The 27,983-nt window shown below is 36.9% G+C and overlaps 1 protein-coding gene across 1 annotated transcript in view; it reads left to right on the top strand.

The window, feature by feature from the left end:
* LOC306873897 (neuroligin-4, X-linked-like) overlaps positions 1 to 11,151 on the top strand; it is a 103,734-nt gene extending 92,583 nt beyond the window's left edge. The window contains exon 6 of the mRNA XM_079423429.1: positions 8,581 to 11,151. Coding sequence (XP_079279555.1) covers positions 8,581 to 9,469 — 889 coding nt within the window. The 3' untranslated portion in view covers positions 9,470 to 11,151. The remainder of the gene's footprint in view (positions 1 to 8,580) is intronic.
* The last annotated feature ends 16,832 nt before the right edge of the window (positions 11,152 to 27,983 follow it).

The raw sequence follows: 27,983 nt of genomic DNA, 5'->3' as shown, positions 1-27,983 counted from the left end.
AATATCAGTGACAGGTAAGATTACTCGCCATCATTTCTGCACTCAGTTACATAGTTTTAATTACATACCTTTATGAAAATTAAACATGGTTTTACTACAAATAATAATAATAATAAGTTAAACTAAAGTAACCACAAATTAACCATGGTTTTGCTATACTAGCCGTAGCTTAACTATGATATTCGTAGTAAAAATGTGATTATACTAATGATAATCAATCCGAATGACTATACACAATGCATGCATATAGAGCGCGTGATCTTTGCAATGCCCAGATGTACAAAACAGACCCTCCCATCGCTGTAATAAACACAGAGATGTTAGTCCTGTCCAAATTGGTACATGAAAATCGCAGACGTCGGGTGATAAGAATTTAAACTCAAACGTAGTCCTGTTCGAGTAGGGCTATTAGTCATAGACAGCCATTCCCCAAATTACTAATAAATACATAATTACATTTGTAGTAACTGTTGCATTGAAAAAAAATAACTGAAATATATTCAAATAAATAAATATATAGATACATTTAGATACATTTTAATATCGATTGATTGATTACATATGCATGAATACAGAGAGTAAATTATTATTATTATTATTATTCTCCCTTTTTTGATCTGGGGCATTTGTCATTGACCTATTAAGCAGCACATAAACGTTTCTTTACCTGATCATTTTAGCATGTTTAGCAGATGTCCATTACGATTTCTTAAGATTAAGAGTCTTACTCTATAAAGAATGGTTGTTTTTAACTGTCTCAGACCACACAATGTGGAACATCACATTGTATTTAGGAAGCTTGTCCTAAATGAGTTGTGGTTTTGATTAAAGAACCTTCAGTGGCCTTTGCCGTCTCCTCACATTTCACAATTTGAAGACTCAATGTCAGTCAGATTATTCTTTTAATGGAATCCGACCAGCTCTTAACTAAACTCTTGAATTATGGGATTCGGTCCATCCTTTTCCCCATACAGCATCACTGCACTCAGGGCAAGCCCAATTCATCCCGATCCAACTTGAAATATAAGTGACTGGGGCCCCCTCATACTTTCAGGGCTCCATTCGCCGTTTACAGGCAGAACAGGCACTGCTGTTTGGCACCACTCCAGGTGATACCTGTGTGTCAGGAGATAGATTGGCAGGCTCATCAGTACCTCACGTCAGGCTGCTCACCCTCCACTGGCTAAGTGTTTCTCTCAGCGCTAGTACTTTAAAACAGAGGAGGAAAAACGAAAGCAATTTCAGCAGCACTTGGAGAATGCTCGCTTTGCAAGAGAGTCACTCCAGCCTCTGGTAAACACTCCAGTGGTGATATCAGCCTCTCTGAGTGTTTCCACATAAAAAAACAGGGCGAATAAATAACATGGAGGGAAATGTGCAGAATATAATGTCTCATTTGTAGCCTTCATTTGTTGCCATGGTTGTCAAGCTTGGATGCTCAGTCTGGAGAGAGCAAGACATGGGTCATTAATGCTATCACTGACGAAAATTAGCATACACTGGTGTTCTGGATGTCAAGTGTCAACATTGACTTTGTGGATTTTATGGGTCAGGTATATTGTATGCACACATTGTATTATACATCAACAGCAGACTCGAGATAAAAACCTGAAACGGATAGATGGAAATCTTTGGGACTCACTATCACATTGTTCCAATCCAGTATTATTTTACTTCTTCTGTGAAAAGTCAATGAAGTCCAAAACAACATTGAACCCTATTGACTTTTGTATACACACACAGACAGACAGAGACAGAGACAGACAGACAGAGACAGAGACAGAGACAGATAGAGAGAGAGAGAGAGAGAGAGATGTTCTACAGCAGTGGTTTTTAATCCTGTTCCTTGTGACCCCTCGCACATTTTGTATGTTTCTCTTATCGCTTCAGAGGTCTGTTCCATTTGACCGTAAGTGCCCTGCAAAGTGGACATCACAGGATATTCTGCCATGATTCCAGTTCAAATGGAGTGTATATGTTCCATTAAAGGGGCATTGAGGGCATTATGTGTGTGCAAGTTGTGACAACTAGGCAAATCTCATGATTATGGTTAAATAACCCTTCACACTTCTTTAGTAAGTTTTGTATGTGTGTGATGATGCAGGCGATGGTATAGCACAAATCTTTGTTCATAAGTGAAGTAAACATCAGCCGATTTTCTGTGTGCAGGGAGTAGAGAGTGTTATTCAATTATCTTGAGGTTATTATTTCCAGATGAACTTAAAGGGATCGTTCACCCAAAAATGAAAATTACCCCATGATTTACTCACCCTCAAGCCATCCTAGGTGTATATAACATTCTTCTTTCAGACGAATACAATCTGAGTTACAGTGGTGTGAAAAAGTGTTACACAATAAGCAAACATTGAAACTAAAACAGATCACAAAACTCACACGGAACGTGACAGAACTTACATCTCATCCCTGTATGTTGTATTGCATAAAAAAAAATAAAAAATAAAAAGATTTACAGCACAGTGAAGATTTATAGATTATATAAAACTGACACTAACATGTATTTTACCAAATACATTCAGCAGCACTAAGAACAGCTCTCTTCTAAAGGGGATGTAAAGAGCCTGTGCTAATGTAAGTCAATGGCTGGGTTGTAGTAACGCTGCTGCTGGGGGGTGTTTGAGGGCAGGGATGTATTGGGATCACTGAAAAATTAAACTAACCTTACCCAGTGATTGGGTAATACCGGGCAAAAATATTTAACATAAAAATAAATATCCAACAGGCTGAACCTGAAAGAAGAAGAAAAAACAAAACAGCATGTTTTAGAGTGAAGGTCTATCACCCTCTGGAGGCAAAATACTCCCACTATGTGTTTTAGAGGAATAATAAGATTAGTAACCTGCTTTAGTAATATCACCTTGTCATGCTACGAATTGAATGAGGTGATGTAAACGACTCTTTATGACACTTCCTGCTTGAATGCTTGCGCAGTTTAGTTGTTTATTGTTACTGCGTAACACACCAGTTAGCTTTACAAGCCCTGAAATATTGTCAATATTGTGCATTACATTACAAATGACGATAATGGCTCTACACAGATATTAGTTCCAGGAAGCACAAGAAAATGTGAAGAAATGACTATTCTCAGTTATATTCTGCACACACCATTAAGTGGATCTTTAAGTAAATGCATTGTTACATCATGGAATCTCACCGTTTGCCAAAATCTGGCTGGGAGAGTCAAATCCGTTAATGAAAGTGAAAATCAATATGGATTTCAGCCATTACAGAAGTATACTCAATGACTGAAATGAAGCATAACATTCCCTGATGCTGTCTAAGGATACGGTGGATTTAACCATGGGAAAAGCTTTTGTAATTCTAAAGAAAGTACCATTGCCTACAGTGTGAACAATCGGAATATAAATCTGTGATGACTGTGTACTTCGGGTAATAATTAAATAATATGAGCACTGTATTACTGAATATCAGCATGGCTGTGATTCGGCTGTAGTCACGAGGCTGTACAGTTTGTAAACTGTTCGGTGTTACTGAGCAACGCACAGACTGGCAGCTTGTCTGGAATGTTGCAAACACAGACAAATGGAGTAATACAAACAGTGAAGCTTCACAGTAGTGCACTAATCTGTTCAGAACTGTTGGTGGACCGCATGTCCAACTGTTGTATTACTGTGACCTGTTCCAACATTTTAAATAGCCTGAATGAAAGGATACACACAATTACATAGATACATACGGTTATGTTCCAAACTGTTAAATTGTTAATGTCTTGGAATGAAATTAACCCAATTAGAGATGTTTTGAGACCCATGGGTCAATTATGGACAAACCGTAGGTTATTTTAACATAGCATTTTGAGTTTAATATAACTCAGCATAATGGGTTGACTTATTTTAGTTATTTTTTACAGGAATGCCATGTTATTTTTACCTCGTACATCAGTTGATATTTCCAGATTTATTTAAATTCAAATCTTAATTCTGTACACAACCACTGTATGCATCTTCTTTGTATGAATATAATGTAAATGCAACATATATAGATGATTTGATTATATGCAGAATTAAAAAATATATATTCGTGCATACCCTTACACTTATTTAACAAACATTGAAAAACCCTTTTCTATTGAAATAGTGCTGGATCTCATGCTGGTGTGTTGCTGAAATCTGAACCAGTGTTGGAATGATGTTTGGCAGAGGAACTGCGAACCTCAAGCTGAAACATATTTTAACATCCAAACCAATTCAATTCAGTATTATAACAAATAAAATCAGTTCATTCAGGACAACAGGCACTTCTGTTTTGTGAAACGGCCAATGCTGACGGACTTCTCAGCCCTGTATGTTGCGTTGTGTAAAATGAAAAGATTTATCACAGTAAATACTTTGTAGAAATAAAAGATTTCCCATTTTAATCCATGCTCACTGGTGGTAGAAACCCTGTTCTGAACAATTAGGAGTGATTAAAAACAGTTACACCACTTTTCTGCTCTGCTTCCATTTTGCACAGTTCACCGACTGGTCTGGAAAACAGACAACCGATCCAAACAGTGAAACTTACTACGGTCTTTGTACTAAATATCAGCACTCTTGGTATCCATTCAAACTAATGGAACTAGCGAGTTAGAACCACTCTGCATCAATTTTAATGATTTAGGCGAATTGCAATATTAAAGTATTATTATTATTATTTTTTTATCGAATATTTCAGTGTTTATAAAAAAATCTGTGCATATCATTCCATAGCAATTTACATTTAATGTTTTCTTTAAAATGCTAAGTTATTTTTGTCTATTAATTTTGTGCGCACAGTTTCAGCTCCCTAGAATGCATCTAACTGTGTGATTATGTAAATTATAAAAGCAAAGTGGATGTAATGCGACATATGATGTACACTGTTCCACTTAAGTGAAGTGCTGCTCTTATCTGAAACACAGAAATTAAGGAGCTATACGTAGATTTGCTCGGTGAGTAAATAGCTTAGAGCATTGCTTGCTTTTCTCCGGTCTGAATTCTCTTAAATAGTCATTGGTATTGTTATTGCTTACTTTACATACATATATAGGCATATGCAGAGGTTATAGCAAACAACTGAAATACCATTGATTCTCTCTCATGTTTGGTTGTTGCTAGATTAGATTGTTGATTCCCTGCCATATATGCTTGCATTGAGATGGTGCCCTTCGAGAAGATAATTTGTGGAAAAGAAAAGATATATTATGTTTTCCACAATAATTTACCTTGCAAGCCATAATAAATAGTATAGTCAAACCATGAATAAATGTAACATTTGCCATCAGCTGCCTTCCATTTGATATTAGTAAGACATCTCAAATATCACATGACATCATTGCCACAACTTAAAGGAATATTTCACCCAAAAATGAACGCATTCGTGTCATTCGTTATTCACCCTCACATAACTCCATGCCTATCTGATTTTCTTTCTTCCATAGAACACAAAATTATGACTAACTACTTGATTTGCTCTATGCGATTACAATAAACAGGAACTGGCACTTTCAAGCTTAAAAAAAGACCAAAAGCATCAAAACGCAGTTGAAAAAAAAAACAAACCAAAAACAAAATCACCTTTTGTGTTCTATAAATAAAAAGAGAGTCATGCAGGTTTGTAATGACGTGATGGAAATGACAGGAATATTATTTTTTTATTTTTTTCAGTAAACTGTTACATACTGACAGAGAAACTTTTATTTATTTATTTATTTTTCCTCCTGATGGACACATGGTCCCACCATTAAAATTCTCAAACCAATTTATTAATTTCATCCATTTCATCCACTTATTAATTATTCATCCATGCACCTTTGAAAACATCAGTTCATTCACTTATTTAGTAGTGCTTATTTAATCATTTTTAGTCATATATTGTTTTGCTCTTAGTACTAGGAAAAGGGCTCTTGTTTGATTTCACGCATGCACATTTTTCAACACACCTTGAAATTTATTGATAAAACGGCACACCGCATCACAACAATCCATATGGCCATTTCATGGGATGCCTAGAATTCAGATTCTATATGGGACTCTTTCATTTTCTGCTGTTATTAAATATGATAATAACCTAAAATGTAGCCAAGTAGACCAGAAGAACATTGAACCTGTCATCCTAGAAAGTTTCTCACAATGACATCAAGAGCCATAATAACCTGAATGAATAAAGCAGCTGAACAAAGCTTGGAAATAGTTTGAAAGATTGTTTGATAGAAATCATCATATGTACAGTTACATGCTATGTATGTGAGTATTTTGCATGAGCCATTTGAAACTAGCAATCAGCCAGCTTACAATACAATAATACAAGCTAATTTACATTAGCTGTCTATTTTCAGATTACTTAGTGGTAAGCATGATACTAAGCGGCTATAGATACAACTGCATAGCTGCTATCTATATCATAAATCTGTACATATGCAATTGTGTGGCTCAGAAAACCAAATTCCCATTTAGCCTGATTGACATTGATATTTACTCAGACTGTGTTTAAATCTATAGCAGCAATTCATCCCTGACACAAAACCATTTATTAATAATTAAAGTGATAAGGTAAATGAATACAAATTCAGTGGCTTTACAACGCATTTAATTCCAGTCCAGTTTTGATTAATTACATTCAAACATTATGCTTTAGTGATGGACCATATTCACCTAGAGTGGCACTGTTCTCTAGATCTGCTCTGTCAGACATGCATTCAACCTCACTGCCCGGTCTGTCAGGGTCGGATTAATCATATGGACACTGGGCATGTGTTCAGGAGCATAATGTCCAGGGTGGGTACATCTACATCCATGGGGACATAAATGGCTGCAAAAATGTTTTCAAATGTGCTTAATGGCTGCTTGTCTTTTTTGGGATGATTTTAGCGTTCCTTCAGTTTCAAAATACCATTGTAACACATGCTTATGCTACACATTTTGGTCACACTTTAATTTGTAGGGACCAATTTTCACTATTTACTAATTATTAACTACGACCCTTGCCTCAAACTCATGTTTGCTGCTTATTAAGGTCAGATTTTATTTTAAGGTCCAATTATTGCTTTTAACAAACCATTAACTACGACTATTGCCTCAAACTCCTGATTTGCTGCTTATTAATAGTTAGTAAGGTAGTTGTTTAATGTGGAAGTAAGCCTATGGGTGAGACTTCCGGTTCATTAGCCGTTATAGATAAATACAGATAATACATTAAAATAATATCGTAAGACACAAATTTTCAATATCAACCAACAAAACTAACTGTTTTGTACAGCTAAAAATAGCTGGACGCAGATGAGACCGGAAGCTAGACCCATAGAATTTACAAATGCCCATGCCCATTTTTTCAGCAAAAAAAAGGTGGACTGGATAGATTTATGGATGTAGAATATGTGCTTTATTAGCACTAATAAACAGCCAATATGTTAATAAAAAGCATGCTAATAAGCACCTAATTAATATTGAGAATTGGTCTCTATGCCAAAGTGCAAACATTATTAATAGGTGGTAAAGTTGGTAGTTTATTAATTGGTAGGATTAAGGGATCTAAAATATGGTCATGCAGAATAAGGCATCAATATGCTTTATAAGTTCTAATAAACTATGCTAACAAGTTGAAGGTGAGAAGTGGTCCTTAAAATAAAGTCTTACCTACATTTCTTGTTAATTTTGTATCTAGTCATTTATTTATATTGTCCACAAATACATAATCAAGCAAATAACGATAAAAAGGTAAACTTGTCCTCACAAGCCTTCAAGTTCATGCATTCCAAAACATGTTTCTCAATATCTTTAAACCACTGCAAATCCTACTCATTTTTCCGTGCGGTCATGCCAAATTATTGTCAAAATATTTGTGCTCTGCAATGCTATGTAAAAAGCCTGATGACAAAAGATGACTACTGAGGCCAATTTTTAAACAAACAAATTTGAGCAAAATCTGTGGAGAAGTGAAGCTATTGCTTCAGAAACAAACCTTGACAACGTTAATGCACTCAGAGAGAAATGTCGGCCCGGTTTTTACCACCTCATCTCCATATTTAGAAACCTTTTATGCCCGACTAGATTGTCTGCTGCTCCCAGACTGAATAATGTGTAGGAGTGGTAAATTGGCTTTCCGGTTAAAACCTTTATCACTAGGTATGTTCTTTTTTGTGGCTAGGAAAGATATACCAGTAATGACTGTTCAAATACAGAGCAGTTCTGTATTTTTTTATTTCAAGCATGTCAGTTATGAAATTCTGAGCAGATTTTTTGTGTGCTATGAAACTGAACAAAAAGACTGATGAAGAGGCATCACATCCCAGAACACTCTGAGGTCATGAATCTTTGTAAACCATCATATGTTGTAGGCATCTCTATGTTATAATACCCTTAGGTTCAACAACCTAAGGTTAAGCTATTATTATAGCATATGTGTGTTCATAAACACATACAGTGCACAGAGGTTAAAGCTGTATGTGGGTTTATGTGCATCTGTGTAGACTTGCTCTTTAATACTGCAATTTTAAATCACACACTGCATTGCATTTATAAAGCTCTTTGCTTCTGAACTGAACAGCAAATACTGATGTTTTCTTTTTTTTAATTATCCTTTTAGGGATCCAAATCAACCAGTTCCACAGGACACCAAATTCATCCACACAAAGCCTAACCGCTTCGAAGAAGTGGCTTGGTCTAAATACAACCCCAAAGACCAGCTCTACTTACACATTGGGCTGAAGCCAAGGGTGAGAGATCACTACCGTGCAACTAAGGTTGCCTTCTGGTTAGAGCTGGTACCTCATCTTCATAACATCAATGAACTCTTTCAATACATCTCAACCACGACTAAGATACCTCCTCAGGATACTACGCCGTTTCCGTACACTAAGAGACTAGGTAAAACATGGCCATCCGCCACACGCCATCCTGGTGTTCCTCCTGCCAATACCAAACAAACTACAGACCAGCGTAAAGGCAACGATCTGGGCGACGACTCAGCGGTGGTCATCGAAACAAAGCGAGATTACTCCACTGAGCTCAGTGTGACCATCGCGGTGGGTGCTTCTCTCCTGTTCCTAAACATTCTGGCCTTCGCAGCACTCTACTACAAGAAGGATAAGCGTCGACATGAATCCAACCGACGTGGGCCTAGCCCGCAGCGGAACTCTGCACCGGCTAACGCAGTGGCTAACGCTAATGACATAGCACATTTGCAGAGCGAGGAGCTGATGTCACTCCAGATGAAACAGCAGCAGATGGAACATGAGCACCATCATGAGTGCGATTCTCTGCCAACTCACGATGCGCTCCGTCTTACCTGCCCAGCCGATTACACACTTACTCTACGACGTTCGCCTGATGACATCCCGCTCATGACGCCAAGTACCATAACAATGATTCCTAACTCTCTGGCCGGAATGCAGCCCCTGCACAATTTTAACACGTTCGGAGGTAGTCAGAACAGTACCAACCTGCCCCATGGGCACTCTACCACCAGGGTATAGTTTTGTGCTGTGCACTGAAAGATCAGAACTATAGGACATGGTCTGCTAAGGCATTGGGTGTTAAGGACCTGTGTTTGTCATGGCAAACTGTGCTGACTTTGTTCCACTCTGAGACTTATCTTGGTGGATGAGATGTTATTTTCCTATGAAGCCTTCTTGCAGAATATATCAAAGTCAAATATGACCTACTTGCGAAAAAATGAATGTTACTAAAGTAATTATTTGGAGCAAAGCTCGTTTAGGGCAGGGGACTTTACACCAAAAGACGAGAACTCTTTCTGAAGGACTATTTTGCTTGCGTAGACAACATATACTACATAAACGACACAGAGGTTGAAGGATCTGATGAAGCTTTGTACAGTATGTGCCATACCATATGTCATATACCAAGAGCAACAATGAGAGCAATGTTATTATACGAGAACTATATTTCAGACAAACACATTAATATTATTTTCTGAGAGTGTTGTCACATACCGAACCTGTGGACTGAACTGAAAAATCCCAGCCTGAAATGTAATTTTAACAAAAATTTGTAAAGGTGACAATGTAAATACTTGTGAGTCTAATACAAATATTAAAAGAATTACAAAAGCTTTTACTGTTGTTTAGTTCAAAATATGACTTATGAGCTTACGCTTTCGTTAAGGTGCGTGTAAATATATCAAACATTATCTTTTCTGTTTCTTTTTGAAATTATGTCTGTGCTAAACAGCCTTTACACATGAGAAATAAATAAAGGAGAAGACAGTATTCTTATTCCAAAGTCTCTAAATATCCATTCATCTGAGTGTTCCTTTGTCCCAATGTTTGACGAATATTGCATGTTTGATTGCTGCTTTACGTTTGATAACCCCATACCATGACCCCATACAGATGTTAAAAAAAATGAAATATTGCTTCTAATTACATTACAGTGCTGGGTGAAGTTGCCTATTCAAGCTGTTCAGAGTGTAGTTGTAACGTTTTTCTCATTTGTTGTTTTGATGGAGGAAGGTGGGATGGATGTAAATCAGGCCAACTTCTACCCACGTTCAATTTGTTTTACCTACATAAATCTCTCTATTTTTTACTCCTTTTTTTTTCTTTTTTTTTTTTTTTAAATCTGTATCATCACTGCCTGAGCTTCAGATGTGACCAGCATTGTATAATTAAAAATATCTATAAATAAATAACACAGGCAGTGGATTTGGAGATCTATATTAGTTGGATATGTTTGTAAAGAAGTATATGTTAGATATTTCTATTCGTAACATGCTAGCAATATGTAAAGTATTGTGCCAGGCTTGTGATATTTTGGGTTAAAACGTTAGTGAATGAGTGTAAATACAAATATGATTACTATAAATAAATACAAACAAAAGAGAAAAAAAAAATAATAACCCTGATATTTTTCAGTTCTGCATCCTATAACAAAGATGTTGAAAGTGCAAGAAAGAATTTAAAAATAAATTAACAAATGAGTTTATTAAGTTGCATTTGTATATTAAATCAGTTCATTATTCATGATAGCCCTTGGATTGTTACCTGTCAGTACAACAAGGGTCAAATGTAGGGTTCTAAATAATAGTTTGTCTTATATTGTTTGCAGTTTTTGCCTTAAGTGATAGATGATATTTCTGGCTGGACACCTGTATAAAATTTTTCTGCCGCATTTTTAATAAAATATCACAGTATTTTCTAAAACCGTGTCTTCAGATTTGTTGACTTTTTGTTGAACTTAAATGGATAAACTGATATGCACCCAGTATGTGATATCAATATGAAGCTGTTTCTTTTCTCAGTAATAGCACTTTTTAGCATAGGTAAAAATTTTAATGCATTTTAAATGAAAAATAAATTTGACTTGCCTTATTATATTTGATAAGCCCATTAAAATAGGTCCCACTCCATTTCGTGCTTTGAATTCCAACTTAACTTATTTACCAACTTAAGTCTACAGCACTTTTTTCAATATCAGTGCCATGTGCACGTCTTGTTAATCGTAGATTATCTATATTTGAAAATGAGTCCTTTTTATGGTTGTTACAAGATAAACTGATGGCCTCTGTTCTTTGAAAATCATGATAATGTCATGCAAAGCCAAATCAATTAGATGGCAACAGGGGCAGAAAACACACTCGAGCTCATGGTTGCTTTCTTTGCCTAATATTTTCTCTCTTAAGTAGTACAACTTCTCACTACACATTCAAGGAGACGTATGGCCTGCATACCAAAAAAATCCTACACAAAACAAAGTCATATTCTTTAGTCACTGGCTCCTATATCAACCTACGACAGCTGAGAACAAATAAACAAACAGGAATGAATGTTATTCAATCTCTCTTTACAAGTGATATGAACAATATTTCTCATTAACATTCTATGAATAGACAAACAGCTCTGCTGTTATTGACACCGCTGTCCTTCAGGTTCAATCAAGTCTCCTAATCTTTTTCAGGTTTTTTTTTTTTTTTTATAAAATAACTATATGCTTATAAGAATTAATTTATTTATTGTCAAGATTAAGATTGAAATTGATCAGCTGTTATGCAGGTGGTCCTCAAATATTTCCTCTAATGCCGGTTCATCTGTTCATCATTTGCCAGAGCAATCTCTCATTTTCCAACCTGCAGTTCCTTTTTTGTTTAACTGCCAACTCATATGTTGAGATAAGCTAAGAGGGGATGTAGAAAGTTGTGAATTTGTAAAGTCTTCCATTTGCCTTTTTTAGGTAGAATTCCAATCGTATGTATTGTGGCTGCAAGTTAATTAAATATGATATTGAAACTTTATATTTGTAGCATAGTACAAGAAAATAGGATAGGATAGTACTGCATCAGTGATGATTTCTTTCCATTGCTTGTCAATGTATGGATGATCATCCCTCTGCATGCCTTTGGAGAGAAGTTCAAGAACTGAACAGTGCAAATGTTTTTGGCGGTTGTTGCATTAATTTAAAATGTGGAATTCAAAGAGTAAACCATCAACAAAAAGGCAAAGAACTGTCCCAAAGCTCACTAGTTTCTCAACAGGGACTTTTATTTTGTAGCATGTTTAATTACCTTACTCAGTGGTTGTATACTCCATACACAAACACTCAAACGAGAGGAGAGCAGGGCGTAGGGAGAGGAAATCACTTTCACAGTTTTTACTTCATTGAGCTCTCAAATCAGAGTTTACCAACTCCCGAAATCTAGCCATTGGAACTTCAGAACACTAAATTGAATTCTAAATTGTTTAGTGAAAGCAACTGAGCGAGAGAGAGAGAGAGAGAGAGAGCGAGAGAGAGAGAGAGAGAGAGAGAGAGAGAGAGAGAGAGAAACTACACATATGGAACTTAAAGGCACAATACATCAAGTTGAGCCTTGCATGTTCCCCAGTAGGAATCAGCATGGAGTTCATCTAGAGGTGCAATAAATTGCTTTGAAATTCTGCCACTCACTTTCATTGCTGTTATTGATCTTTCCTAAAATGAAGCAAGTAAATTAGCTTTTGAGTTAAAACTGAAGTGACAGGAGAAAAAGCAAAAGCTTAAATAGTTATTTGCAGTTACTCAAGCGCGATAGATGTTGAGTCTTTCGGGGATCGAAAGTCAGACATGGAATTTAATGGATTCTTTGAACCTAGCAAAGTTTAAGGCCACGATCTCTCAGTAAAGACAGGGCTATGGCACCTTGTGCTTTTTTAATGCATAATACTTTTAAAAACTTAATGGTAAGCTAATATTGGTCTTTGCTGTGCCTTTTACAGATGTTACATTTAAATATATTTAATTACATGGGAAATAACAATTTCAAATAATAATTACATATCATACATTTTTTTTTTTTTTATTACACTAAACTGGTGTAATTCCAAAGTAATTACTGAAATTAAAAGTTCATTAAAACATTTAAAAGGTCCATATTTAACAGTGTTACTTCTTTTCTCAAATTCACATCCTATGCAAAATAAACTATTTCTACACTCTCATATGTAAGGGGTTCAGTCTGTGAAGCTAAACTCTCAAACCACGCTGATTGTTTATAAGAGGCAAAACCAGCAGGAGAAGGGAAAAGTGAGTGGGCCTGAATATTGTTGACTCAACTGGAAGTTAATTAAGCCTGCTCCAGCATTCCATCAGTCTCCCTGCCCCCTGTCTGTCATTCATGCGTGGGCCCTTCTAAGCAGTCATTACCGTGGCATATCGATCCAAGCTGTGACAAGGTAGCCATCCAAAGTGGAGGAGTGTGAAAGGAAGAGGACTGGGGTATGGAAAGGGAATGTAAGAATGGTCAAGGGTGTTCATAGAGCAAATGTAGGGAAATTAAGAAAGTTACTAACTTCTAAGAGTTTAGATTTTTTTTTTTCTTTTGAAGAATAAAAATTCTTCACACCTATTATTTCTCACTCCAACAAACTCACACTCTTTCCCCATTCTTCTTTCCATCTTTCTGCACTTCTACTTCTCTAAACACGAATTAAGATTCAGGTAAATACCTCTGCATCCAATTCAGCTGATTGCCTTTGCTCCCTCAGTGGCAAGACCTTAATAGATGAATATGAAATCTTCTGAGCCAATATATATGCTGAACAGTTAAGTGGAGAGGAACACTCATCTGTGCCGCCCTGCCTAGCTAATGAATAGCCCAGAGAAATTTCTTTCTTCTTGTGTTCCTTCTCCCGATTTCCTCCTATCAATACCACGTCATCAACTTTTACAGAGTTAAAAAAGTTCATTTTTTGTTCTGGTGCTCGGTCCTTACTTAAACGGATGACTAATTCCTCTAGTGTAGTGCTAGAAAGAACAATGAAAAATGAGACAATATGTCTTCTGAACATGGCCGTCTCCGTCTTAATAGACAAGGGCCACAACACAACGCTGATCATTAGCGAATATGAGCGTGTTGGAAAAATCCAGACTGCATCATTCATCTGAAGAGAGTGGAAAGGAGGCAGGGAACTGCAAAGCATGCAGGCATCAGTAGAAAAACATTGAAACTCTTAGCTAAGGCTTGATTAAGGCCTCTTGAGTTACTGTTAGGGTGAATAGTTTAATTTTATTTATCATTTGTAGTCACTTTAAATAAAAATTGTAACTATTCCGTTAGATTTTAAAATTATGTGATCTTTTATTGATTACTTCAAATTTTATGTTTTTCATGATGTAAAAAAATTGTGGAGTCAAAGTCATGGGCTATATTTTAAATGCCATTGAGTCATAAACGGAGTTGAAATTCTGAGATAAAAAGTCTTACTTTTGAAAGTCATTATCTCATAATAATTCCATTTTTTATGAATAATCATAATTATGTTTTTTATATAATTTTGATTTATGACTTAGTATCTCATCATTTGAACATCTCATCAATGAACATTGACAATACGTCACGACGACGACGACGATCATTTCAAGGTTTTATGTTATAATGATTTGTTTACTTGACAGGCTTTGACAGGTTATTTCAGGTTTGACATCAATGATATCGAATGTAATTAGTTTCCACTCAAAAATATCTATATAAATTAACTACAATATATAATAGAAAAATAATACAAATATTTTTATTTTCAGTTATATTTCTGTGTTTTTCGTCATGCAAACATGATAATATCTGAAGATTGTCAAGTCTTTGATGGAATCCTCTAAACTGAGGTGAGAATGTCACAAGAGCAATGAGGTGAAGGATAAAAGGGTGTTATTTCCCTTATGAGACTGTCCTGGATTGATATATTTTCCTTTTATGATGATTTCACAATTTTCAACACAGGCAGATAGCTTTTGAAGAAAACACAGTTTTGGGGAAACTTGATTTGAGTTTGACATAATTGAGAATGATGGAGTGCATTAGGTTTAGCGCTACTGATATTTTACACGTAAATTATATATATATTACCCTCCTCATGCTCTCTCAGCTGCTTGAAAACACTATTTATAAACAAACAAACATAAATAATTATGATAAATAATTATTAATTCAGCTGTATGTTTTTAATCACACAATCACATAATTTAATTTAGATTTTGTTGCAATGTTGGCCGCTGTTGCCTTTGTACTATGCTCTGACAGGATGATGATGAAAGTTTCAGTCTGTAATTCTTATGGCTTCATCATTTTCCTTTTCTTGTTTTGTTTCTCTTTCTCTCTGTCTTTATCTCATACAAACAGACATACACTTGCTTACGCAGCATCCAAAAACAAGAGGCTCCCAATTACAAGCTAATAACATACTTCATTATTTCTGAGTGGCTCAGTACAACATGTCCAATTGGCAACAGCTTTCATGTCAGGGTTCTGTCACTTCGGTCTAGTTTATTCATGGTTTTGTGACGGAGCCCTGACACTCCCTTCTTGTCTTGTTTTCTAGACTCTTGTCTATGTGCTCTGTTTCATGTTGGGGCATGATGTTTGGATCCCGGCACTCCTGTCTTGTTCAGGCTCGGTTCTGGTTTCGTGTCAGGTTTCGGACACTCACGCTCCAGGTTTGTTCTCGCTGTGGGAGCGTGCGATTCCGAGTTTGCTCGGGCCGTGTGCTCCTCTGTCCTCTGTGTGTGTGTTTTGTTCGGCACGCGGTTCGGTTTCGGCCGCATGCTTTTTTCTCTTGTTTTGTCTTGTTCTGTGTGGCACGCAGCTTGTGTTTTTTCACTGGATGCGTGCTTTCATGTTTGTCATGCTTTGTGAACATGCAGCTTATGAGTCTCCTGTTCGTGTCCTGTTTTGCACATGGCTGATGATTTTGTTTTGCTGGCCATGTGCTTGTTTTTTGTTTTGTGTGAGCACATGGCTTGTCTTGTTTGGTTCGATGTGCCATGTGCTCTCATGTCAATTGTCTTGACCCCACCCACCTTGTTTCCTGATTATTGGTTAATTTGCCCCACCTGTGTTTACTCGTTAGCTTCCTCATTTGCTCCCTTTATAATCTCCTTGTGTTTGCAGTCCTGTGCCGGTTCGTAGTCGATGTTACCCTGTGTGAAGTCCTGTCCTGCCAGTCTGTTTTCCCCTACAGGGTAGTTTTTGTTTTCTGATTGTATTATATAATGAATAAAGCCCTATTTCCTCCTGCAAGTGAGTCCTCGCTCTAATCACTTCGTCCACACCTGACATTTCAGGGACCTTCTGGTGAAAAATCTCCACATCAACTGTAAGATTTCATTAGCTTGTTTAGAACTGGATAATTAGTTAAGTAATTAAATAACAATTGAGTTATTGACAGGTTTTGTATTTTCTTGAGATTTTGAATATGCATTTCTATCTAACCACCAGTGTAGAATATTAGCCTCATAAAATATTTTGCAATCAGTGTTATTCAGAGTCACAGTCATTCATAACTTAGATTTAAGTATTATCCTGGTCCAAATTTTAAACCACCACTTCATAATTCGGTTTATTAACTGAAGGACATAATATGTAATAGGCAGACTCAGAATTTCTCAGCTGAATAATTAAACAGGAAAGCAACTTCAGTGTAAGATGGATCCTGTCATGATTCTTGAAATCTTATCAAGACAAGCTGTCAGGGAGAAATGGAAAATAATTCACACTGAAGAGTTCGGCTATTGAAATCCTCCCTCCTTGTCTCTCTACTAACAGTATGAAGTCGGGCTCTGTGTCCCCTTGGAAAGGCATTTCCATGGTTACTGATGCAATTTGCGGATAGCTAAGTGGACAGAAAGGAGGCAGCATGATGAATGATGAGGACTAACCGTTGACATGTAAAAGCGGAAGCTTATCACACATTCAAAAACTACATAACACAACCAGCATGTAAGTGAATGAGTCTAGCACTGCGCCACACATTTAAGTTATAAACTGGTAACTCAAGTACTCCGTTACAACTAAGGAATTTGATAATTGAGTAGAAATCTATAAATGTCATCATTCGTGTGGTTTTCTTCCTTTTCATGGAAAAATGTACAGATTAGTGTACTGGTCATTTTCTTGCAATTACAATGATGACTGGAATTTTCAGGATTTTCAAAATGAGACAAAAGGACCATAAAAGTAAAAAATAAATAAAAATACACCCATATGATTTATGTACTATACTGTATATTTGCATACGCTAGCTTTGTGTCGAGAAAGATCTGAGAATGGAGAAGTTATTCACTGCAAGCAAAGCACTGAGGGAGTTGAACTCATGAACTGAATCAGTATGATTCATTTAATGCTTTCATTTCAGATCATTCAGATTTGTATATGGGTTGCATGAACATAAACAAATGATTAATTTCTATCTGACTTAAAAGTTTCTTCTATAATGCAGAAAGGGGCGATGTCAATGTTGTCAATGTTCAGTTCTGTTCCTCACACAAAGATATTGTAGGCCTATGGCTTCAAAAGACCTGAAAAAAAAAATAGAAATTGAATAGATCACTTCAAAGATGGTTTTTTTTTTTATTTAGTCATTTTAGAACTTGACATCCCACTCATTCATTTTATTCAATTAACCATTGTGTGGTGCTCATATTTTTGTTACTCAGCCAGTGTTTGTGGGTCTGGTGAACCCGCTGCAGTTTGGGGTTTTTAATTCAACACAATCAAAAAAAATTAAAATAATGATATATATATATATATATATATATATATATATATATATATATATATATATATATACTCACCTAAAGGATTATTAGGAACACCTGTTAAATTTCTCATTAATGCAACTATCTAATCAACCAATCACATGGCAGTTGCTTCAATGCATTTAGGGGTGTGGTCCTGGTCAAGACAATCTCCTGAACTCCAAACTGAATGTCAGAATGGGAAAGAAAGGTGATTTAAGCAATTTTGAGCGTGGCATGGTTGTTGGTGCCAGACGGGCCGGTCTGAGTATTTCACAATCTGCTCAGTTACTGGGATTTTCACGCACAATCATTTCTAGGGTTTACAAAGAATGGTGTGAAAAGGGAAAAACATCCAGTATGCGGCAGTCCTGTGAGCGAAAATGCCTTGTTGATGCTAGAGGTCAGAGGAGAATGGGCCGACTGATTGAAGCTGATAGAAGAGCAACTTTGCCTGAAATAACCACTCGTTACAACCGAGGTATGCAGCAAAGCATTTGTGAAACCACAACATGCACAACCTTGAGGCGGATGGGCTACAACAGCAGAAGACCCCACCGGGTACCACTCATCTCCACTACAAATAGGAAAAAGAGGCTACAATTTGCACGAGCTCACCAAAATTGGACGGTTGAAGACTGGAAAAATGTTGCCTGGTCTGATGAGTCTCGATTTCTGTTGAGACATTCAGATGGTAGAGTCAGAATTTGGCGTAAACAGAATGAGAACATGGATCCATCATGCCTTGTTACCACTGTGAAGGCTGCTGGTGGTGGTGTAATGGTGTGGGGGATGTTTTCTTGGCAAACTTTAGGCCCCTTAGTGCCAATTGGGCATAGTTTAAATGCCACGGCCTACCTGAGCATTGTTTCTGACCATGTCCATCCCTTTATGACCACCATGTACCCATCCTCTGATGGCTCCTTCCAGCAGGATAATGCACCATGTCACAAAGCTTGAATCATTTCAAATTGGTTTCTTGAACATGACAATGAGTTCACTGTACTAAAATGGCCCCCACAGTCACCAGATCTCAACCCAATAGAGCATCTTTGGGATGTGGTGGAACGGGAGCTTCGTGCCCTGGATGTGCATCCCACAAATCTCCATCAACTGCAAGATGCTATCCTATCAATATGGGCCAACATTTCTAAAGAATGCTTTCAGCACCTTGTTGAATCAATGCCACGTAGAATTAAGGCAGTTCTGAAGGCGAAAGGGGGTCAAACACAGTATTAGTATGGAGTTCCTAATAATCCTTTAGGTGAGTGTATATATATATATATATATATACACTCAACAGATGTTTACTTCATCCCAGTTACAAGCAATATAAACAGCATGTATGGTCAAAATGTGCCCTTTACTTTTGTTATATCACATTTATGAATTAAAGTGCTACAACCTTGTGCGGGAATGGCAGGGGCAGAAACACAAAACTCATACTTGCACTCTCACAGACTCTCTCTCACACATGCACATACACACATAAACACACATACACGTACTAATAGCAGGCCCAGACAATAGGAAGACAGTGTGAAGGAACACAAGACCTAAAATGTCCACTCTTTTATTAGCCCCTGGTATATACACAAACATCCTGTATATAATATAAATGTGTAAGGAGGGGGGGGGGGGGGGGGGTGTAGAGTGAGTGGTCATTGAAAATTTGTTTTGATATATGTTCTTCACAGAAAATTAGCCATGGCCAATTAGTCGGAGTTTGAAAAAATAATTAATACTATAATTTTTATTTTGATAAAGTTGAAAACGGGCCCCTCAGACCCGAACACCATAGGGTTAAAAAAAGAGTGAATTTCCTTTGAAAATTAAAAGACAGATTTCCACAAAACTATAAGTAATAAAATAATAGCATCACGTAGTTTTGGAACAACACATGGTTGATTAAATAATGACAGAATTTTCATTTTGGGGTGAACTGTTTCATTAAGTAACGCTTAATGGTACTTTTTTCCTGCACTGAATACTCATTAGCAGTAACAAAAAAACAAGATTTTAATATTCAGATGGACCTGGCCTGACCCTGTGAAATACTTTCCGTAAAATAAATCAGTTCAGTTTGGATTCCTTAAAGGGGAATTTCAATTCACTTTTTTTTGGTTTTCAGTGCCGCTGGGACACTTAATGGATCCTCTCAGTGATTTGTCAAATTCAAAACATTAGCCCTCATTCACAGTCAGAGCTAAGCTGAAATCTAATTCCTCTTAATGGCTGGCTGTGCATGCACTACACTGTTAGCAGGAAAGCGGCCCAACAAAACAGAGTAAATGTGCTCATTGCTCTTCATGACTGTGTTGATTAGATTAAAAGCTGTAAGGCTCCCCTATTGCCTCTGATCCAGGACCTGCATTCACATCTAAAGTACTAACCTTCCTTCTTACGAAGCAGACCAATCCAAGATCACTGTGAAAGGGCAAGTTAATTTCAGGTTAAGTGTTGTCCCTGCTGGAGTTAGTTGTGAAAATGACCTAGCTGGACACAGAGAGAATGATGATACACAGTGATACGGAGTTCACTCTAAGCAGCTGGGCAGCCAGCTGTGATTTTCTAATATGCTCATTTTTCTAAATGGTTTGCTTCCCATCACCAGCTCATTTGAGTAATGTAAGTCAATTACATGGACACGAACAGCCAGTGCCATCTAAGATACAGCAAATGACAGCCTATTTTGGGTGGGGGAAAAGGAGAAATGTAATATAATTTCAAGTTGCCTGAATTTGTAACAGATGCAGCAACATCTTGCTTCCTAAGCCATATTTGCCATGGAGTGCTTCCAGCTTGTTATAGCGGGCTGATGGTGGACATGTGTGCGGCGCTTAAGCGCTATCAGATGATTGTTGGACAGATTATCTATAGGAATAATACAACAGGTTGGAGCTGAGCAACAATACATTAAGAGCAGATTATGTAACGCCACCTATAGTTTGATCTAATAATTTTAAAGACATAGTCACCTTTTCAGTACCTGTGTTTATTTTAATTAGGAACCCTTTATCATCCAGTGGGACTGATTCTTTATAGTATTAAATCATTAGTCCCCTTGCAGTCACTAATTTTATCCCTTAAAACTCATCTTTGATATCAAAATGACATATTTAAACGTTTTTCTGTAAAATGGGTTTTTTTATGCCTTATAATGGCTTGAATATAACTCTTCATACCTCTAGTATAGCTATGAATATGAAAAATTTCACTCAGTTATGTGAAGTCGTAAACACTACACAATGGCGATACTGGATTAATTCAGCTGTATAAGTTTAAACCAAAAACTGATTTCAGAGAAAAAGAGGAAGAGTGAATTATACAGGTTCGCAACGTATCAATATGGTCATGCATTTTATATAGCCTATCACTCTCTACAATGTCCTGCAGCTAACAGTATTTGATATTATTAGCATTTGTCATGACTTTGCTATTAAACATTATTAATGTGTTGCCAATGTTACATTAGCTATGTTCCTATGATATTAAAAGCTCCACCAGCAAGTTGACGGTAGGAAAAGAGTTCTTTGAAACAACAAGGAGAAAATGTTAAGCATTGCTGTTGACCGATGTATTTGAAAATAGATATGTAAACGGCATTAAAAACTTGATTTTCACCACAGGGGGTCTTACATTAATAGACATTGCAATTAGTTGGACTGATGCATTTACAGTTTGTGAGAACGCAGTTGACAGTTCTTGCTATGTAGGACAAAAGGGCGGAAAGAGATTTTTTTGTTTTGCCCTATCAGAGATTATTTTTGCCCCTTTCACCAAGGGGATGAAAAGACAGCAATGATTTATAGGGAATCTGAGGGATGACACATGCCAAGCAAGGCAACTTTTTTAGTGGCCAAAAAGATGCAACTGAAATTGGGTTACTCACAAAATGCAAAGGGCTTCATTTCAGCCTTACAAACTCAATCAGTCATCCTATCCCTGGAGGTCATTTTAATAACATCACATGACAGGGATCTCTTGCCAAACAAAATGCAATCTATATACCTAGTCTTTTGGGAATTTTGCAAAACAGCATCCTTAGAATAGTTGGACTGTATTATCTGGCAAAATACAGAGTGGAAAAAGAGATTGGATTTAAAATGGCAGGCCATCTGTGTAACGTTTTAATACAGGATATGAGTGATTAGATAGATAATATGGTTACAGTTGTGATCCAATGACCTGGTGGGGGCTTTTGGAATTAAGAATCTCTTGTCAGTTTTTTTTTTTTTTTTTTGAGCTGTCAAGGTTATTAGTGAATAAGGACTTAGATTTCATTCTGCTCCTTATGCAAAAAATATGATATGGCTTGAGAACAGCCACCTTATTTATTTATGATTATTATTATGCATGAAGGAAAGAACATCTTGTAGGTTTGGAACAACGTCAGAGTGAGTAAATTACAGAATATTCATTTTGGGGTGAACTATTCCATTAAGTAATAGTTTGTGTTGTTGTTGTAAATGTAAATTTGTGTCTCATTTTATTTGATATTTTTGATTAGAAGTCAATAACATTATTAAATATCACTAAACCAACTGAAATATATTGATTTAAAACACCAAACTTTATTTGGGTTAAATAATGTACACCTATTTTAAGTAACAGTTAAAGGTTACTATTTATTTATGCGTTTGTGTGTTTACAGGACATATACAGTATGGATCACCATTTACCTTATACTTTAACAATGAACCATAATATAATATTTTAAACATTTGACTGTTGACTAACAAAGTTATGAGGAGTCTTTAACTTTTCATTTGTATTTTGTCATTTTTCTTATTACTGTTCAAACTCACAGCATACTTTATAATCTCTATTTAATCCTAATGAGCAGGGAAGGCATAAGAGATGCCTTCCTATGAAACTTCATCAGCTAAAAATTTGTCACTGCAGTAGTCACATTATTGTTTGCAAAACAGTATTGAAAGAGGATAAACTGCAGAAGCTCTGCAGCATTTTTAATATCTACTGTATGTATAAGCTTGTCTCCATAGAGTTGTTCTGAAACATTTAAATCTGCTTTGCTCTCCTTCATGTTGCAAGATAACAAATCATTAACTTGTTTCTCCTGCCTCTCAGGTACTTGTTGGTTATCTTTCAGCCCATTCTAGGCTTTGCATATGCAGAAATATCACCTTCCTGTTTGCATAAAGACATGGCCATTAGCTTAGTGCTATTCAAAAATCTCAGAGCAAAAGTTTTCTTTTACTGCCAGAGAATAAGCATGGATAATTAGGATGCGAGATGTTGGTTGCTGTACAAGGAACTCTATTGATTGACCACTGGAACCAGTTGAGACCTTACAATCTGACTTTGCTGCAGTTGGAATTGAACTGCTGGTTCGTTTGGCCAGAGGAGAACTGGCCCCCGACTGAGCCTGGTTTCTCCCAAGGTTTTTTTTCTCCATTCTGTCTCTGGAGTTTTGGTTCCTTGCTGCTGTCGCCTTTAACTTTTCACACTCCACAAACATGTTCACATCATAGTATGAAACTAAGAAGATCTGATTGAACATCTTTAATATTGATGTTTCCCTTTTATTTGAAGAGCCATGCATTATTGACCTGAATCCCTGTTAGGAATGCTATTAGCTGGTGGAAGGGTCATACTGAATACTCGGTCAGGGAGTCTTTGATCGCAGGTCCGTAGGGAACGTGCTTGTTTGTGTAAAGACATTTATTCAGCATGCGATTAGCGTCATGGGTCTATGAACAAGCTCATAGTCTTGCTACAACTCTACATAAGCCAAGTTTGGGCTCAGGAAGAATTTATTAATTTATTGAAAAAAAAAAAAAAAAAAAAAATTGTATTCAGCAAGGACACATTAAAATTAATCAAAGTGACAGTAAAAAAATATATATACAGGTCCTTTTCAAATAATTAGCATATTGTGATAAAGTTCATTATTTTCTGTAATGTACTGATAAACATTAGACTTTCATAAATTTTAGATTCATTACAACACAACTGAAGTAGTTCAAGCCTTTTATTGTTTTAATATTGATGATTTTGGCATACAGCTCATGAAAACCCAAAATTCCTATCTCAAAAAATTAGCATATTTCATCCGGCCAATAAAAGAAACGTGTTTTTAACAAAAAAAAGAGTCAACCTTCAAATAATTATGTTCAGTTATGCACTCAATACTTGGTCGGGAATCCTTTTGCAGAAATGACTGCTTCAATGCGGCGTGGCATGGAGGCAATCAGCCTGTGGCACTGCTGAGGTGTTATGGAGGCCCAGGATGCTTCGATAGCGGCCTTAAGATCATCTAGAGTGTTGGGTCTTGCGTCTCTCAACTTTCTCTTCACAATATCCCACAGATTCTCTATGGGGTTCAGGTCAGGAGAGTTGGCAGGCCAATTGAGCACAGTAATACCATGGTCAGTAAACCATTTACCAGTGGTTTTGGCACTGTGAGCAGGTGCCAGGTCGTGCTGAAAAAGGAAATCTTCATCTCCATAAAGCTTTTCAGCAGATGGAAGCATGAAGTGCTCCAAAATCTCCTGATAGCTAGCTGCATTGACCCTGCCCTTGGTAAAACACAGTGGACCAACACCAGCAGCTGACATGGCACCCCAGACCATCACTGACTGTGGGTACTTGACACTGGACTTCAGGCATTTTGGCATTTCCCTCTCCCCAGTCTTCCTCCAGACTCTGGCACCTTGATTTCCGAATGACATGCAAAAATTGCTTTCATCCGAAAAAAGTACTTTGGACCACTGAGCAACAGTCCAGTGCTGCTTCTCTGTAGCCCAGGTCAGGCGCTTCTGCCGCTGTTTCTGGTTCAAAAGTGGCTTGACCTGGGGAATGCGGCACCTGTAGCCCATTTCCTGCACACGCCTGTACACGGTGGCTCTGGATGTTTCTACTCCAGACTCAGTCCTCCGCAGGTCCCCCAAGGTCTGGAATCGGTCCTTCTCCACAATCTTCCTCGGGGTCCAGTCACCTCTTCTCGTTGTGCTGCGTTTTCTGCCACACTTTTTCCTTCCCACAGACTTCCCACTGAGGTGCCTTGATACAGCACTCTGGGAACAGCCTATTCGTTCAGAAATTTCTTTCTGTGTCTTACCCTCTTGCTTGAGGGTGTCAATGATGGCCTTCTGGACAGCAGTCAGGTCGGCAGTCTTACCCATGATTGCGGTTTTGAGTAATGAACCAGGCTGGGAGTTTTTAAAAGCCTCAGGAATCTTTTGCAGGTGTTTAGAGTTAATTAGTTGATTCAGATGATTAGGTTAATAGCTCGTTTAGAGAACCTTTTCATGATATGCTAATTTTTTGAGATAGGAATTTTGGGTTTTCATGAGCTGTATGCCAAAATCATCAATATTAAAACAATAAAAGGCTTGAACTACTTCAGTTGTGTTGTAATGAATCTAAAATATATGAAAGTCTAATGTTTATCAGTACATTACAGAAAATAATGAACTTTATCACAATATGCTAATTTTTTGAAAAGGACATATAGCATAATTCATAAACAGATGGATCACTGTTACGGAAGCAGGACTCAGACAGAGGATTATCAACAACATAAGTTGTTGTGCGATGAATGAGTAATGCCTTGACAGGAACTCGTGGAGCTTGGAGCAGAACACACACCTCACACTGGCAGATTCTCCGACTTCTGGAGCAGACAGTCTGGGGAACACTGGAGAACACACACTGGAGAGAACACTGGAGGTGAGTATACAACTAGGTAAGTAGCAGATAATTTGCTGTGATGTCATAAGCAGTCCTCTTCGTCAAAACGAGACCGGACCATGAGGTGTGTGATTTTGTAGTGGATGGTGATGAGGATCCAATGACGTGCAGGTGTGTTCAATCAATGATTAGGTGAAGCCAGGTAAGGATTGGAGAGGGAGAAGGACAGACAGACTCGTAACAATCACAGTTTCCACAAAACATTAAGACGCATAACTGTTTTCAACATCGATGATAATAATAATAATAATAATAAATGTTTCTTGAGCATCAAATAAGCACATTAGATTTCTAAAGGATCATGTGACACAGAATTCAGCTTTGCATCACATTAATAAATTGTAGTTCAACATATATTCAAATAGAAAACTGTAATTTTAAATTGTAATAATATTTCAAAATATTACTGTTTTATTTTATTTTTGATCAAATAAATGCAGCCTTGGTGAGCATAAGAGACCTCTTTTAAAACAATAATTCTTAAAATAACTGTCTGTATTGCATATGATATTATACGGCTCTAGACTTGAAATGTCAATAACAAATTTGTTTGATTGCTGCATTTAGTACAACAGCACAGGGACAGTTCATTGTTTCATTCAGTTTGTCTGTGCTCACAGCCTTCCAGACCAGAGCATGTGAGTGGTGTGGGGTGAAAGCAGAGTTGTGTGATTTTGCTTGGAGCAAGGTGCAGGTTTTAGTGTTGGTGCTTACTCTCGCTCCAAGACCACTCAGAGCAAGTGAGGAGCAGGAAATGGAAAACTCTCAGTGGAGCTGGAAAAGCCAGGGTGATTACAGAATGCTCTGAGCACTAAGGGAAAATTGCTGTCGGCCCACTCCACAAACAATTCTGCCTGTTTGTTGCTTGGTGACATACAAAACTTGACATTTAGGCTTCTTAAACTGCTAGAGAAAAATAAATAAATAAATAAAAGCAAGCAGGTGAGTCTTTAGTAAGTTTATTGAGGCACAAGTCGTAGTTAATAGCTTGTTAATAGTTAGAATTGGACCTTAAAATAAAAGTGCAACCAGCAAGGACAGTTTTAAACTCCATATTAGTTACACCATATTAATGTAACATCAAATTTGTTGATTATACTGTATGTTTAGTTTCATTATTTGTTTGTTTACCATACATTTACATTGCATTTCATTTGTTTATTTCAAAGGGAAAACTGATGTTGAAAAAATACCTATGATTTATTTGCAAAGGATTTTATGTATTTTTATTTGCCTTATTATTTGGGTATATTCAGAGAAGACGTGAAACACTGGTTAGGTGAAGGTTCATGCCAATTGAGGTTACTGTGTTGCTGAGGTTTATTCCCAAAGAAAGAAATGCATATTATCACCATTGAAACCCATGTGTTATTTGTTTTGTTTCCCTCGTGGGTGAGACTAAATAACTTACTGTTACGGCATTAGAAAAATAGTGTAACATAATTTCTTTGTTTATAGAAATGATGTATAAAAGCAATATAATGTGCAGTCCTGCTGCATCATGATTGTGATTGTGATGTAGAACTTCAATGATGTTATCAACCAGGAGAGACGGGTTTACAACCGACGTCCGAGCTAAGGAAATCTCCAGATCTTCACAAACTCCTCCTCACATTCGGAGGAAACGTGCCTTTTCTTCTCAAAAGACTCAAATCTTGCTTAAGGATTCCAAAATGAACAAATTATAATTGTTCCTGCTATTAAAACAATATACTCAAAAGCAAGATATACAATATATTTACAATATATATTCAGGTTGTATTTCATGAAATTAAGCTTGCTGTGTTTATTGGAATCTATGGTATTGTTGTAATCTTTTGATGTCTAATTTTTTTCCGATCACTATTGTTTAGTTTCACATGCTTGGTGTGATTATTTAGAATTAAGGATCGTTTAATCTATGCCTTAAAATTGATATATGTACTTTGGGTGTGCAAAATACTTGGTGTTTGATTTCGAATGAAAGCTAGTTGTGTCAGCAATAATTTGGTGTAGATGGTAATTGACTTTTCTCATCATAATGTATGATTAAAACAGTTCTGTCAGGACCACTATCGTCAAAATGATAGATACTCAGCATAAAGTTTGGTTTGGCGGTATGGTTCTGTTCTGGGCAAAACTCCCTGTCCATCCATGCAGCCTGTCATGAATGAGCAGGGAGAGCAGCAATAATAATAATAACCCCCCAAGGGTTAACAGAACAGAACAAAGCAGATATCATTGATGTACTCAATGATATTTAAGTGTAACATTATTCAAGAAGTCTGATTCAGC

The sequence above is a fragment of the Barbus barbus genome, assembly GCF_936440315.1.
Source record: "Barbus barbus genome assembly, chromosome: 8".
NCBI classification, from domain to species: Eukaryota; Metazoa; Chordata; class Actinopteri; order Cypriniformes; family Cyprinidae; genus Barbus; species Barbus barbus.
The sequence above is the reverse complement of the archived record's forward strand: the minus strand, read 5'-3'. Positions and strand labels throughout refer to the sequence as shown.